This window comes from Corvus hawaiiensis, chromosome 6 (assembly GCF_020740725.1).
Source record: "Corvus hawaiiensis isolate bCorHaw1 chromosome 6, bCorHaw1.pri.cur, whole genome shotgun sequence".
NCBI classification, from domain to species: Eukaryota; Metazoa; Chordata; class Aves; order Passeriformes; family Corvidae; genus Corvus; species Corvus hawaiiensis.
In genome coordinates, this window is record NC_063218.1 from 6,491,745 (window position 1) to 6,505,128 (window position 13,384).

Here is a 13,384-nt window from a genome sequence, read left to right on the forward strand (position 1 = left end):
ATCCTGCTAGGACTGCTCTCCAGAGCTGCAAATCTACAGGTAACTTTTATTGAGCCATCATTACAAACAGCGACAGCATTTATCGGAAGGCCACTCCATCTGCGATGACCTGAAAACATCACAACGAAATGGGGGCTGTTAAACACTGCAAGCACCTGCAGGAGCGTGCAGGTGAGAGAAAGAGGAAAACAAGAGCTTACCCGCTTCCTGAGATTGCAGGTGAGCGTGAGGTTCCTCGAGAAGGAGTTTGCAAAAGCGGTGTAAAAGTCCAGCACTTTCAGCAAGGCCTCTCGCTTAATTATATGCAAATCGCAGTATGTCAGGGCCCGTACGTTGGCACAGGCATGGGCCAGGCTGGTTTCCTTCCAGAAGATATCACCAAACACATCACCTTTACCTGAAAAACACCAGGGCAGGTTTGTTAAAAGGTAATGCTTAGGCAGAGTTTCTCAGCACGTAGATGATTTTTTCACTACCTGTCTTATGCTCCCAATTACCCCAACCATGAACACTAACAAGGGTGAAGGTTTTAAAATTAGCTGAGGCACTTGAGCACCCTTAGCAGTAGCCCCAGGTTCTTAAGGTATTTATGGATTGCTCTGTGAAGTGTCACAAAGCATAAGGGCCAGACTGTAAAGGTAGCTGAAGATACAAGTAATGGATTTTTCAAAGGCTACTGAATATAATGAGCACTTAACTAATGTTCAGGTGATTGAATATTTCAGGTGTCTGTTCCCAAGTGATTCAGGAGCCCTGCTCTTACAAAAACCCTCTGACATCTAGGTTCCTTCATCCTCATGGCTCTACAGTGAGGTGCAGGACCCAGCTTCCAGGGCCCGCAGACCCCATTTTAAAGGATGTTTTAACATTTTTAATTCAGTGTCAGTGGTAACACTCCTTCTGGAAAACCCACCAAAAGCCTCATTGAGACTTTTAACCTTTAAATAACCACCTCTAAATCTTAAACACATCCAAAAGTACAGTTCTAAACCCAAATTCATCCATTTAAGTAGAGGCTTAGGCTTAAGCCTGTATTTCAATGTTTGCTGAGTAAGAGAGGGTTTGACACCTCAGACACCGGCACGTATAAATACCTTCAACCAGAGGGGGAAATTACACCTGAAGGCTACTTCTGCACTGGCATGCAGTGTAGCAGAACAGCTGACTGAGGACTTGGGACTAGCTGTAGTCCAGTGCCACGGAGAGAGGAGCTCCAGGGGCTGCAAGTGCTCTGACATATCCCAGTTATCTTTCATCTGCAAGGAATCCACACCCCCCATACCTGTGCTAGACACCAAAGGACAAGAGGATGAGGACACCAGATTCAAAATCACACTTCTGACCCGACCAAAACCCCAGGATGGGTGCAGATTGGAGATATCCTTTCAGGTTTGGACCCTCTGGTTGTTCTGAGAAGAGGCAGTGGCAGCAACAGAAAACACACTGAAACATTCAAAAGCTGCCTCTTGCTGCCTGGCCATGGGCTGGGCAAGGGCCACGGTGTGTGGTGCTTGGCTGACACCTCAAACCCTGAAGCAGAAATTGTGGTACAAAGGGTATTTTTTGTTTCAGACCCACAGAGATATCCCAGCTCTTTATTTTAGCAGTTATTAAAAGGGAACTCAAATCAGTCAGTCAGTGGCTATTGATTTCAGGCACCTCAAGCAGCCCCTTGGTGAAGGTTAAAGATGTTACAGTTTTGGCATAAAAAAGGTAATTCATTTTCATATTTTCTCTTTTAAGAACTTTTAACATTTCACTCCACTTTATTTTGGAAACACAGACCAGAGGGGTAATTTATCCAACCTTATTACTTTTGGGGGTCAGAAGCTCTATTTCTCTATTTCCATTTCTGCTTTTGGTATTGTACGCAGTAAAACATATCCAACATTTCTCAGCAAGAGTGAAATAAAATGTTCAAGTCCTTACCTTCCCTTCTCTGTTTTTATTTTCTAACAAATGTCTCTATAACAGAATCATTCCTTAGAAAGGTTATAACTGCATCTCAATGAGCTGCTTTTAATTCTACATATTTTTATGTAATTAAAATTAACTACAATACATAACACAGCTGGTATAATTAATGAAACAAGGTGCTTTAAATGTTTTCCTTAATACAGAGTATTTTCTAGTAACACTGTAATTTATCCAATGTACTGTTTTGAAATTACCTTTTGCAGTTAATTGTCCTTGCCTATACTTAAGAGTTCAAAACCCAGTATACAGACATACTCAGCACAGTTACATAATTTATAGAAAACAGACCATTTCTGAAATGCAGAAAATTGCTCAATGGATTTGCTCTCTGAGATGGACACAGGACAGAACTGAGTCCTGCATTCAGTGCAGAGTGCAGTTAAAACACACTGGTTTTACCACTGAAATGTGAGAAAACTGCTTGTTCTCCTTTCAAATTTAGGCTAATATGTAGTTAATTTAATCAAGAGGTTGAAAGCAGTTGGATGCTCACCCCAAAACTCAGCACAACAGTGTGTTACAGAATCTGTACACAAACAATGGATAAATGAAACCAACGTTCATAAACTTGAGAAGATCTTCTCGTTGTCTTCAGTGTGCCAGGGAACTGCACTGGTTGGGACTTAAAGGCTGGGACATGATGAACTGAACTTATTCACTCTTCCATGAGCCATCAGTCACTAGATTTGAAGGGCAAAATTCTGAACTCCTCTTACATTGTGGTTTATACTCTTCAGAATGTATAAAATCTTGGAAGCCTTTAAGGGTTCTTGAATTTGACATTTCCCACACACACTTCTGAGCTCGTTTGCTGGTTATAAATGTGCTAAGGAATGCACAGAATGAAAACAAAACCCACCAGATTCTCCAAAACAATGCGTCTTTTTTCATAAATACAGAGATTAATGTACTATACTTCATCCCTATTAACTGTAGTTCACTGTGCAGAGACAGGTAATTATTCACTCAGGACAAGATCAGATGTTAGGAAAAAATTCTTTACTCAGCGGGTGGTGAGGCACTGAACAGGATGCTCAGAGAAGCTGTGAATGCCCCATCCCTGAAATGTTTAGGGCCAGGCCAGATTAGGCTTTGAGAATCCTGGTCTGGTGGAAGGTGTCTCAACCCATTCTATGATTCTGAGGTTAATTTTACACATTGCAACTAAATAAAAGCAAAATTTTCAGGGTTGCAAACCAGAAAATGTAACTGGGTAGGTCTGACACAGCTACCCAGAGACACATACAAGTATTTTTCACTTGCAGGGGATGTTCAGAGCTCCAGGGAAAGTGCTGCTGAGGCTGGGCTGGGAATGCAGAGATACTGATGCAGCCTGCATAATTTCCAAAGCTTCTCTCTGGAGATTTATTGAGGCCTCAGCATGTTACCTCCCAAATCTGCCCTGTCCTCAGCGCTGAGCACCTCCTGAATGGAGGCGAAGCTCTGGGAAACCCTCCTGCCCTTGCTCTCATGGTGCCCAAAGCATCGCTGGAAGAAGGAATGCTGTAAATTAGAGTGGGAACTACTTGCATACATTTTACACATCACAGAATCATAAAATCCTTTGGGTTGGAAAAGACCGCTAAGATCATAAAAATTTGGATTTTGCAGCTGAAAGGAGCATGGACAACAAGAGGACATGTGAAGGGTGTTTATGGCAGGCACAATTTTTGCTGAAATAGCTACACTGCTATAATTGTAAATACAGGGTACTACGTATGTGTGCGTGCCTGTACATAAAATATACATATCTATTCATGCATATTCACATAAATATATTTAGGGGCAATCATATGGTATGCAGCTGTGTAATAGGTCAGGATATTTCTATGCACTATTCTATCTTCTATATTCTGATAACCCTGCAAAACAGATGTGGGGGGGAAAGATGTTCTCTGCAGCCTTACACCATAGACTGACCTGCCAGTGTGTCAGACAGCAGTTCATGCCTGGACCTTTCAGGCGGAAAAATTCTTAAGGGCTTCATGGAACCCCCCCCAGGAGCTTGCAGATGGAATGAAAAAGTGCTTGAACTCAGAAACACTCTTTTTAAACAGTATCTCAGAACCCACACATGTATTTATGTAAAGACAAAATTTATCTTTCTTCAGATGGGGACAGAAACTGAGCTAATAAATATCCTAGCAGACATAAGAGCTTGATGGATCCTTTGGAAGAAAGTTTAGGCAGGCAGCTAAAGAATAAATTCTTGGTGGGAAATAGCACTGGGTAAAAACACAAAAAGGGAACCAAGACTCCTTAAGGAGTTGTTTTTCTGTGCAGTCTTAGCTAATAGACCAGCTACCCTTTAACCATTTTAAAATATCTCCAAAGCCTCATCAATCACACTAGCACAAACCAGACATTATGAATGATGTTGGCTTTCCATCATGATGTGCTCAAATCTTACGTTGCTTATGAAAAGCAAAGGTTGATGTTGTTTGAGAATCAGTAAAACTGGATCACAGAGAGAAAACGTTCATCCAATCAGCTCAAGTACCAATAACCCTGAAGAAGTGATGACAACATGGGCACAAGTGGAGGTCAGTGAGCAAGCACCATGTTCCTGTGGCCATAATTACAAATATTGGTGTCTATATTCACACAAATACACCTGTATCTATGTATCTGCAGGGAAACCTCTTCAAACTGATGTAGAAACCCAATGAGCAGGGAGTGAACCAGCTCCTGTCACCCAGAGCAGCTCCGTGATGGGTCGATGAGCAGTTCTGCATCTCCTTACCCTGGCACACTGGGGATGGTTGCAAAATGATGGGATATATTCATGAAATAAAATCCATCTGTGGCTACTAAACACAAAATACTTCCCTCTGGGTGAAATACAGTTCAGTGGAGGGTTGGAAACGTTCTGGGGAAGCGTCACAGTTTCCTTACGTCACCTTCCTACTTTCTCCTGCTCATCTGCTATTGAACATTTCTGGAGAAGGGCTGCTGGGCTGGCTGGATTTCTGGGCTTAGCTGATACAGCTGTTTCTGCCTAAAGAGGGTATCTGGAGAAGCTGGGGGTGGTGCAGTGGTGCAAATCCACCAGGTGCACTTCCCATCTGGGATATCACTGCAAGCACAGCCCAAGACGTGCAGAAATGATACTGAACTGTGAGAGAGGTCTTCTTGCCCCTGTGAATATTTTATCCTCAACTTCAGGCTTTTTCTGGTGCATCCAGAAGGGCCAGAACTTCCTTGAAAATCAGATCAAAGCTGATCACTGAGCCACGTATAAATCCACCACTACAGGACTGCACATGAACACGTGAAAGGGCAGAATGAGGAGAGAAAACAGCATTTCCAGCCTCTGAAGCATTTTCAGAGAAGTCAGTAAAGCAGCAATGACAAGAGCTGTGCCACAATCCAAGTCCATGCTGGCAAAGGTACTTTGCATTATTTAACACAGTGCAACCTTCTCCATCTGCACCTGGAAACACAAAGGAACTGACCTTTCTTCCAGCATTCAGGACTGCTGCAAGCAGGGCCCAAGGTCCAGAAAGATTTCTCTCCTTTTCTCTTTCATTTTTTAGTGCAAGTATCATAGTGCCTCACATCTTTCTAGAAACCCCAGCTCCTGGAGACAAGTTATTTCCATCTTGATTTTACACAGAAATAGGTTTCTATCCTTCCTGACTGAGGAAATAAACCTGAGAGCATTACCATTCCTGCCACCTTAAAAAGTTGTAAGGCAAATCAGATTGCCTTAAACTATCAGTCTAATTTGAAAGAATTGTATCACACAACTTTTAAATAATTTTCCTTTTCTTGTGCTGGCAAGACTTTCGAGTTTTGGCAGTGAAGCATACAGGTCTAACTCAAAAACATATCAATTCAGAGAAAGGAATCTTCCTGACTCTGGAGGCTGCGGATCAAATCTGTAACATGCTAGCTGGCACTAAATTAAGATTGATGTTTCTTATCATAATTAACCATTATGCAGAGAGAGACACAAAAATATATTAAATTTACAAAATAATATGGAAAATTCAGGTTTGTCAGTAAGAACTAATGACACTTTTGAACAAGTATCAGTAGGACTAAATCCTACATGGTACTGCAGATGTCAACCCAGACCTGCAAGATCTGACTGATTCCAAGACACTTAAGAAGAACTGCACAGTGCAGCACTTCACACCCGTTCTCAGACCAGTAACCCTTCAAGTATTTTGCAAAATACTTTGAGATTCAGCACTTAAAACCCAGCCTAAATCATGTTAATTATTTCAGTTCTGCTAGCTGAAAAAAAACAACCCTTTCCTCTATGAATCATTTTCCTCTTAGTTAATTTAGAGCTTTAACTCATTGGAACACAGGGGACAGTTCCTATAGATGAAATAAGACACAGCCTGTTCTGTAAATTGCTTCCAGGTGCATGTTACTAACCTGGGGAAATGTTCACAATTAGTCTGCCTTGATTGACGTCACATTGAAAACAACACAAAAGTTCAGTATAAATTAACAAGAGCTGATTTGACACAGGGGACAATTCTGCCACCTTCATTCCACTTGAGAAGAAACTCAAGCTGCAACTAAACTAATTAAAATCAGGGAATTAGCCACTAATACTATGAGACAGAACTGGACTAACGGGTTTTCATGTCACAAAGTGCATCCCATACGGTCAGTCTTGTCCTGCACAAAGCACATTCCTGGCTGCCTAGGCATGGAAATTCAAAGTGTTGATGCGTGGATACCAAATATCATCTTGCTAATCCCCATGGATGAGAGCTATGGAACTCCTGGGCCTCCTGCTCACGCAGATGGGAGCTGCTGCTTGCTCTTCCTCCAAAGAACTTTTCTCTGTGTGGTTTGGTGGGAGACTCAATCTTTTGACCCCCAAACACAAGTAGCATTATGAGCAGAAAAAGACTCATCCTTATTTTCAGGTGCCATACCGAATTCAAGAAGACACTTGTTTTCCTCTACTCCTCTAATACTGCATCATATCCCCTTCCCAGATAAAACATTTGGAAATAATTAATGAAGAAGGCCTTTAATAAGGTCTGGTTTGTCTAATAACAATAAACAACAGGTTGCTCTGGAATTATAGGCAGAACATGCTGAGAATTAACATGCAACACATAAAGACAAATAACTGAATACATATGGGATCAGGACCCTAAGTGTGGCTGAAACTTGAACTGTTAAATTTATATTCTTTCTGGCTTGACTATTAAAACTGAGTTCACTCAGCAGCAACCCCCACCAGGATTTCACTGCTCAATATACTTTTATCACTATGCAGCTTGAGCAATATTTTTGATCAATTCCTACAGTCAACATCTGAACGCAGTGGGCCATTATTTTTCTGCTGAAAAAACAACTTCTTTAAACCTTGTTAATCAATATGCCCAGTTTAAGTTTCTGCACAACTTGCAGCCAGCTGTGCAAATAGCAGGAGCTGGAAAGCAACTTCCAGAGCCACTTGGTTGGTATTGCCACTGATGTGTAACTCCTCATCAGGAGCAAATTCAGGTTAATTGCAGCAGGGTGAATTATTAGGTGCCCTTTGGTAGCTGATGCCTCCTTTCATTAGCCTGGGGACTCCAAACCCCTGGTCCTTCCTGAGATCCTTTGCTGTAACACCTCCCTGTGCAGAGCAGTGGCAGTTAAATTGTTTACTCCTGCTTGAGATGGTGGAAAATTACTGACGTGCCTTCTCAGGGTCACTTCGCTTGCTGGGAAAGTTTTGATAATTAGAGACAAGACTGTTTGCCCTTCTCCATTCTCCTGGCAACTGCAGATGAGTTATGTTAAAACGACCGTGTCTCCTTTTCCCCAGTGTAGCAGCACCCCAGTGCTGCACATGGAGTGCTCCCTGCTACAGCCAGGACCTGCAACAGGTGGGACACTGGCCTCGAGAAGGGGAGGTAACTAATGACTGGATCATAATGGGGCACCCGGATATCTCCATTAATGAGTCCTAAAAACTGCAGGTCTACAGTTGGAGTCATTCTCTTACTGTTAGTGTTTCTGTAATGCTGATTACTGCAGCAGCTGGGCATTTAATTATCCACAAATGAGAACAAAATCAAACCAGGGGGGAGCAAAATGTCACAGTGCTGCAAGTTGCCCTGTCAATCAGCTGATTTCAAGCACAGAAAAGACCAAAGCTGCAGCTGTTGAGGCAGGAAAAATGCTGCTGAATGAAAGGATGGTTGTTCCATGAAGGTGGAAGAAAAGAAAAGCACCTGGACGAGATGCCAAGTCTCCTGAGGGCAGGAAGCAGGAAGGCTGGATGTGCTAACTCACCGTGGCTGCAAGGCAAGGGAACATGATAAGGGAAGATGGACAAAGAGAAAAAGCAGGAAGATTGTGGAGTGATTTATGCCAGGACCTGAGGGAGGATAAAGCCTCCGGACAGAAGCATGAATGTAAAAGATGGGAGATGATGGTTCTTAACCTGTTTTGATGTCCCTACTTGACTCTCTTTTCTAGGATATTCCACATTTAAAAATACATCAAACTATTCATCTGCAGGTGAGCATGGCCAAAAAAAAAAAAAAAATAACACCCCTTCTCCCTCTCTCTTTCTTTAAGCAAGGCAAGTAACACACTACTGTATTAAATCACACTACACTATTATTTCCTCTGCAAGGAGCAGAGGCTGCAGACAGCACGTCCTGTTCATACCTGCTCTCATAGAGGAAATTAATGAGGACAAGTTTCCAAAGGATACTTATCACATTTCCTCTAGGTTTCCACTCTAGGTCACTGCTGGGGGATGGAGAAGATGGACAGACTGGCAGCACAATCCTGAGAGATGACTTTCCCTGGGAAAACCAGTGTGGAAGCAGATGCTTGGAGCATTCAAAGCAGTTACTGAGGTTTTCCCATTAGTCAATTTTTTTAAATCTGGTCTCCCCTTAGGCAGATTCACGTTCCTTGTGCTTGAACTTCTCAAGGCAGAACAGATCAATAAAAATTATGTTTTTCACTGTCTGATCTGCAGTTGCTGTTTCAGGTGTCACAGCCAGCACTAGAAATGTCTTTGCAACTACATCTGGGAGAGATTTTCTTCAACAAGAGAATTTTTAGGACACAACATCCCACAATTACTCAGTTCACTATTCTGCTAAATAATCTGTCAGAGCATGAAAAAACTCTTCAGTGTGTTCTAGGACCAGAGGAAGCAGTTTATCTTGCTTTAAGTTACATTTACACATTCTGCCAATCCCTGTAGTACATGATGAACGTAGCTCTGAGTCATGGAAGAATCGAAGGCACTTTTGGTAAGTAAAGGTAATTAACGAGATATGGTTAAAAGTCTCTCTGGTCAAAAGGGGATTAATATAAATACTAGATCCTACAAGGTAGAGACAAAAAGTTCTTGCTGTGATGTCATTTCAAATACACAATATTCATTAATAAATGCAATCAAGTTTTGCATGTAATCCATTTAGTGATAGCTCTTAGTTCAGTAAATCACGTATTTACAGTTTTCATTGTAAAAACTGTTTATTTGTTTAAATACTGCTACCTCTTCTTAAGCCTTTTGTTTTCTAAATAATTGTAACCAAATACAAAATATCATCACTGAGATTAATTATAAAAATGAAATGGTCCAGTGAGCTGGAATACAAGGAATAATTTCCTATGGAAATTGCTGGTTTAGGAGTTTTTATCATAATTACTTCACATCTGAATATGGAAACAGATTCATTCTTACATTAAATCTCTCTTTTTCAAAACCTTAGTGTGTACTAGAATACAGTAAGGTGCAGTAGGTATTTCCAAAAAGCATGGATGTGCATTTTCCTGAGCTCACACTCCAGCTAGGAGAATCCAAGGGATGCCCTGGGGGAGCTGTTTCCATGCAGCCCCATCCACACACTTCCCAATCCCACCCCAGTCCCAGGCACACACACACATACACGTTTTTAGGGAAACACATCAGGAGCCCTCTGGACCACCCTTAGAGGGAAGAAGGAGCACAGAGCTTCAATGGGGTCTGACAGGTCCCCTAGTACAAGGAACCCACTGGATTTGTCCTCAGGGAGTGAAGCTCCATCTTAAGAGAAGGTAAATATTCAACAGGAGATGAGTCCTACAATAAATGGGTTTATTTTAAACAGGCAAGACAGGCACTGGATAGTTCTTCTGCAGAGCCACCAGTTTTTCCTCCACATGGTTCTGCCTCTGAGGAGGATTCCTGCCTCCACACCAGTGCTGACCACCAGTCCTGCCATGTGCCACACCCTTCCAATCCCATACAAGCTAACGAGGGTCTGCATTGGGCCCCTTCCCACCCATTGCTGGCAAACCAGACAGCACAGTGGGGTGACAGGTGATTAACCTGGAGCTCCCCCATTACTCAGACTTGACATGACTGTGGTTTGATACATGGTGTAACCCCATCCCTTTGCAAAGTCAGATCAGACTCTATTTCCTGCAAAGCCAGCTCACTACAAGAAAAAATTTTGCTTCCTTGCAGAGACTGTTTGCAGGTGTTATTCTGGGCTAGAACACAGACAAACGAAAACCCCAGTGCGAAGGTTAATGTGGAAATCCTCCTGAGGGAGTAACATAAAACAACGTGCATTTCCTCCAGCAGGCCGTTTAAAAGATGTCAAGCACACAGATGCCATTCTCCTGCTCAGAGACACTGGAGCTGTGACCAGTGAGCCATACTGGGCAGAAACAGCACTCCCAATGGCACAAAAGATGAAGGATTTGCTTCTGGAGAAGGATCTCTGGAGACACAGTATCTCCATCTTATGACAACTCCTAGCCTCCCGTAGTCCCAGCTGATGTTAGGCAAGACTATTTAATATTCAAACCTCAGCAAAAGGAAAATACACACAAACCACGAGCATTTCAGCAAGAGATCACAGTACCTAAAATAGCCACCACCTCGTCGTCCTGGATGACTTCCAAGGATCCTGAGACCACAAAGCAAAGAGCATCAACGCTTTCCCCAGCGTGGTAGATGAGGTCCCCCGGGGCGCAATGGATGGTCTGGAACTCCACGGCCAGGGCTCGCAGGCAGCCGTCGCTGGCCAGCCGGAAGGCAGGGTGCTCGTTGAAAACTTTCCGGTTCAGGTGCACGCAAATGTCTGCTCTCATGTCCTTGGGGCAGATCGAGAGGACCTAGGTAAAAGAAAAGATGTAAAAATAATCAGCTGGATCAGCTGGAGATGTGACACCGGGCCACTGCTGTATGAAATAACCAGATAGATGGGTCTGAAGATGTGCCTGGGGGGGATCTTGAAATCCATCCATCCATCCATCCATCCATCCATCCATCCATCCATCCCTCCAGTTATTTCAGAAAGCTTCTGGTGGGAGTTTTACATTGATTTGGGGTAGTCTTTTCCTACCTATCTACTGCTTTCACTTCACCTGAAAGTGTGATGTGGAAGGCAGGACTGTTCTGTTACACTGTGCTCACTCCTAACAGCTTTCACACTCATTTTCCAGAGCTGCAGGTGGAAATGCTCTGTCCTGTCTGTGGGCATCCCTCCAGACCTGGTGCCCAGATGATCTGCCTGCTGCTATGCTCAATCCCTTGCAGGAGCACAGATCGGACACACAGAGCTGAAGGAGCTCGAGGACATGCAAAGACAGACCATCCGCAACAGAAAAACACCACGTTTTGTTCAGACTCAGAAAACCCAGCTTTCAGAAGTCTTGCTGTAGGTGACCACTTACCAACACGTGTCCAAGCACACCCAGGGCTCAGTTTCAGTGAGACAAATAAGGAATTACCTGCCCAGGAGGGCATACAGACTAGAAAATCTAAAGAGATTGGAGGAAAAAGGAAGTATAATAACACCTCATGAAATGTAAAGTAGAGGTGAGTGATAAAATGTCCTGTGAACATGAAGACATCTTCACTGTAGATCAATTAAGTAAGATCTTCAACTAGTTTCTTACCTTAAATAGCTTTCCCTATTGAAACAGTAACACAAATACACCTGAAGAAAGAAAGTGAACACCTGTGGGTCTTGTTGGGTCTGTAAACTGGGTGTTTAATATTTGCACACCCTCCTAAACACACTAACATCCTTATAGCCTAAAAGATGCACAGTAGCTAATTGCACTGAGAAACACATAAAACCTTTTAATGTGTTTCTAGGATAAATGATAGAAAAGAGCACGAGACTAAGAGCACTCAGGAAGTCTCATATCAAGAAGACTGCAGATCAATAGTACTGATTAATTTCTCATGGTATGGAATTTATCTGGCAGCTTGCTCTGCAGACAGTGCAGGAGACAGGGACACTGGGTCAGTGAGTTGACTATCATGGAATAATAGCAGAAGGAGACTGGTAACCTTGACTAAGCTTTGAGGCAAATGGTCATGTTAATGAACTCAAGCTATGATTTTAATTTCTGTTTAATGCAGGAGAGGTATAAAACAAGTTACTGCAAAGCATTACCAAAGCTCCTAAAACATAGAATGTGAAAAGAATAAATAACTCCTATTTAAATAATAATATTTAGTCCTCTTTTTTTTATTTAAATAGATCAAAGCTCCTTTGGGATCAAAGACATAATGAATACAGAAAGATGAAGTAGAAGTCATTCTCCCATTCTCTGTACTGTGACAGTCTGAGGTGAGAAGCGGCTACTGCAACCATCCGCACTAACCTCTTCCACTACAAATGTTCACATCAATCCCAGATATCCTGGTAAAATTATAGCCTACAAGGCCTTGACTTAATGTTTTCAAATGATACAGGGTATTTGTTCCAATGGACAGCTTGGATGTTGTTTCTGAACTGATTTTTTTTTTTAATTTTCAGCCAACAGCCTGAATCTATCATCTTGTTGAGATAAAAGACATGCAATAATCAGAAATCTCGTCCACATGTAGATGTTCATAGAATATGACCAGGTCACCTCTCAATCTGGAAAAAACAAGAGTGATAGATGATGCATTTTCTGCCTTACTCTACGAAGCCCAGCTCTTTTGGAAACTTCCCCCTGCATGAGGTCTCCTCACTTGCAACCAACTTCCCAGAGCTACCAGATAACTAGTTTTTGTTTTAGTTAACACAGAGTAAGTCAATTTGGGTTAATGATATTTTTCTGTAACAAAATGTTGTACAGTACACACTAAAATCCCCTGCATAATTATGTTTTATCATAAAAATTAGTAATAAACACATTTGACAAGACATATTCTCTACAAGCTATCATTTGCATAAATAATAATATCTTGTCTGAGTCACTGTAGACCATATTCTGTATCACATTTCCATAATTTAGTAGGGGCAAATGTCAATTTTACAAACTTCTATTTACCTGAGTCATTCCATTTACCATTAGAAATGTGGGCACACCTTAGTTCCTCAGCAAAAAACAAAGATTACTTTCCAGAGTGATTGTTTCACCTCGGCCTCACTTCTAGATCAAACAGAAAGTTTGTCTTTATTACAATACAACAGAAACATGC

The 13,384-nt window shown here is 42.1% G+C and overlaps 1 protein-coding gene across 1 annotated transcript in view; it reads right to left on the reverse strand.

Annotated features, from left to right (window-relative positions):
• The window catches only part of KCNH5 (potassium voltage-gated channel subfamily H member 5), a 162,978-nt gene that overhangs the window by 40,289 nt on the left and 109,305 nt on the right, over positions 1 to 13,384 (reverse strand). The window contains exons 9-10 of the mRNA XM_048307320.1: positions 10,821 to 11,073; positions 201 to 397 (exon numbers count right to left, since the gene is read on the reverse strand). Of these exons, the coding sequence (XP_048163277.1) occupies positions 201 to 397; positions 10,821 to 11,073 (450 nt within the window). The remainder of the gene's footprint in view (positions 1 to 200; positions 398 to 10,820; positions 11,074 to 13,384) is intronic.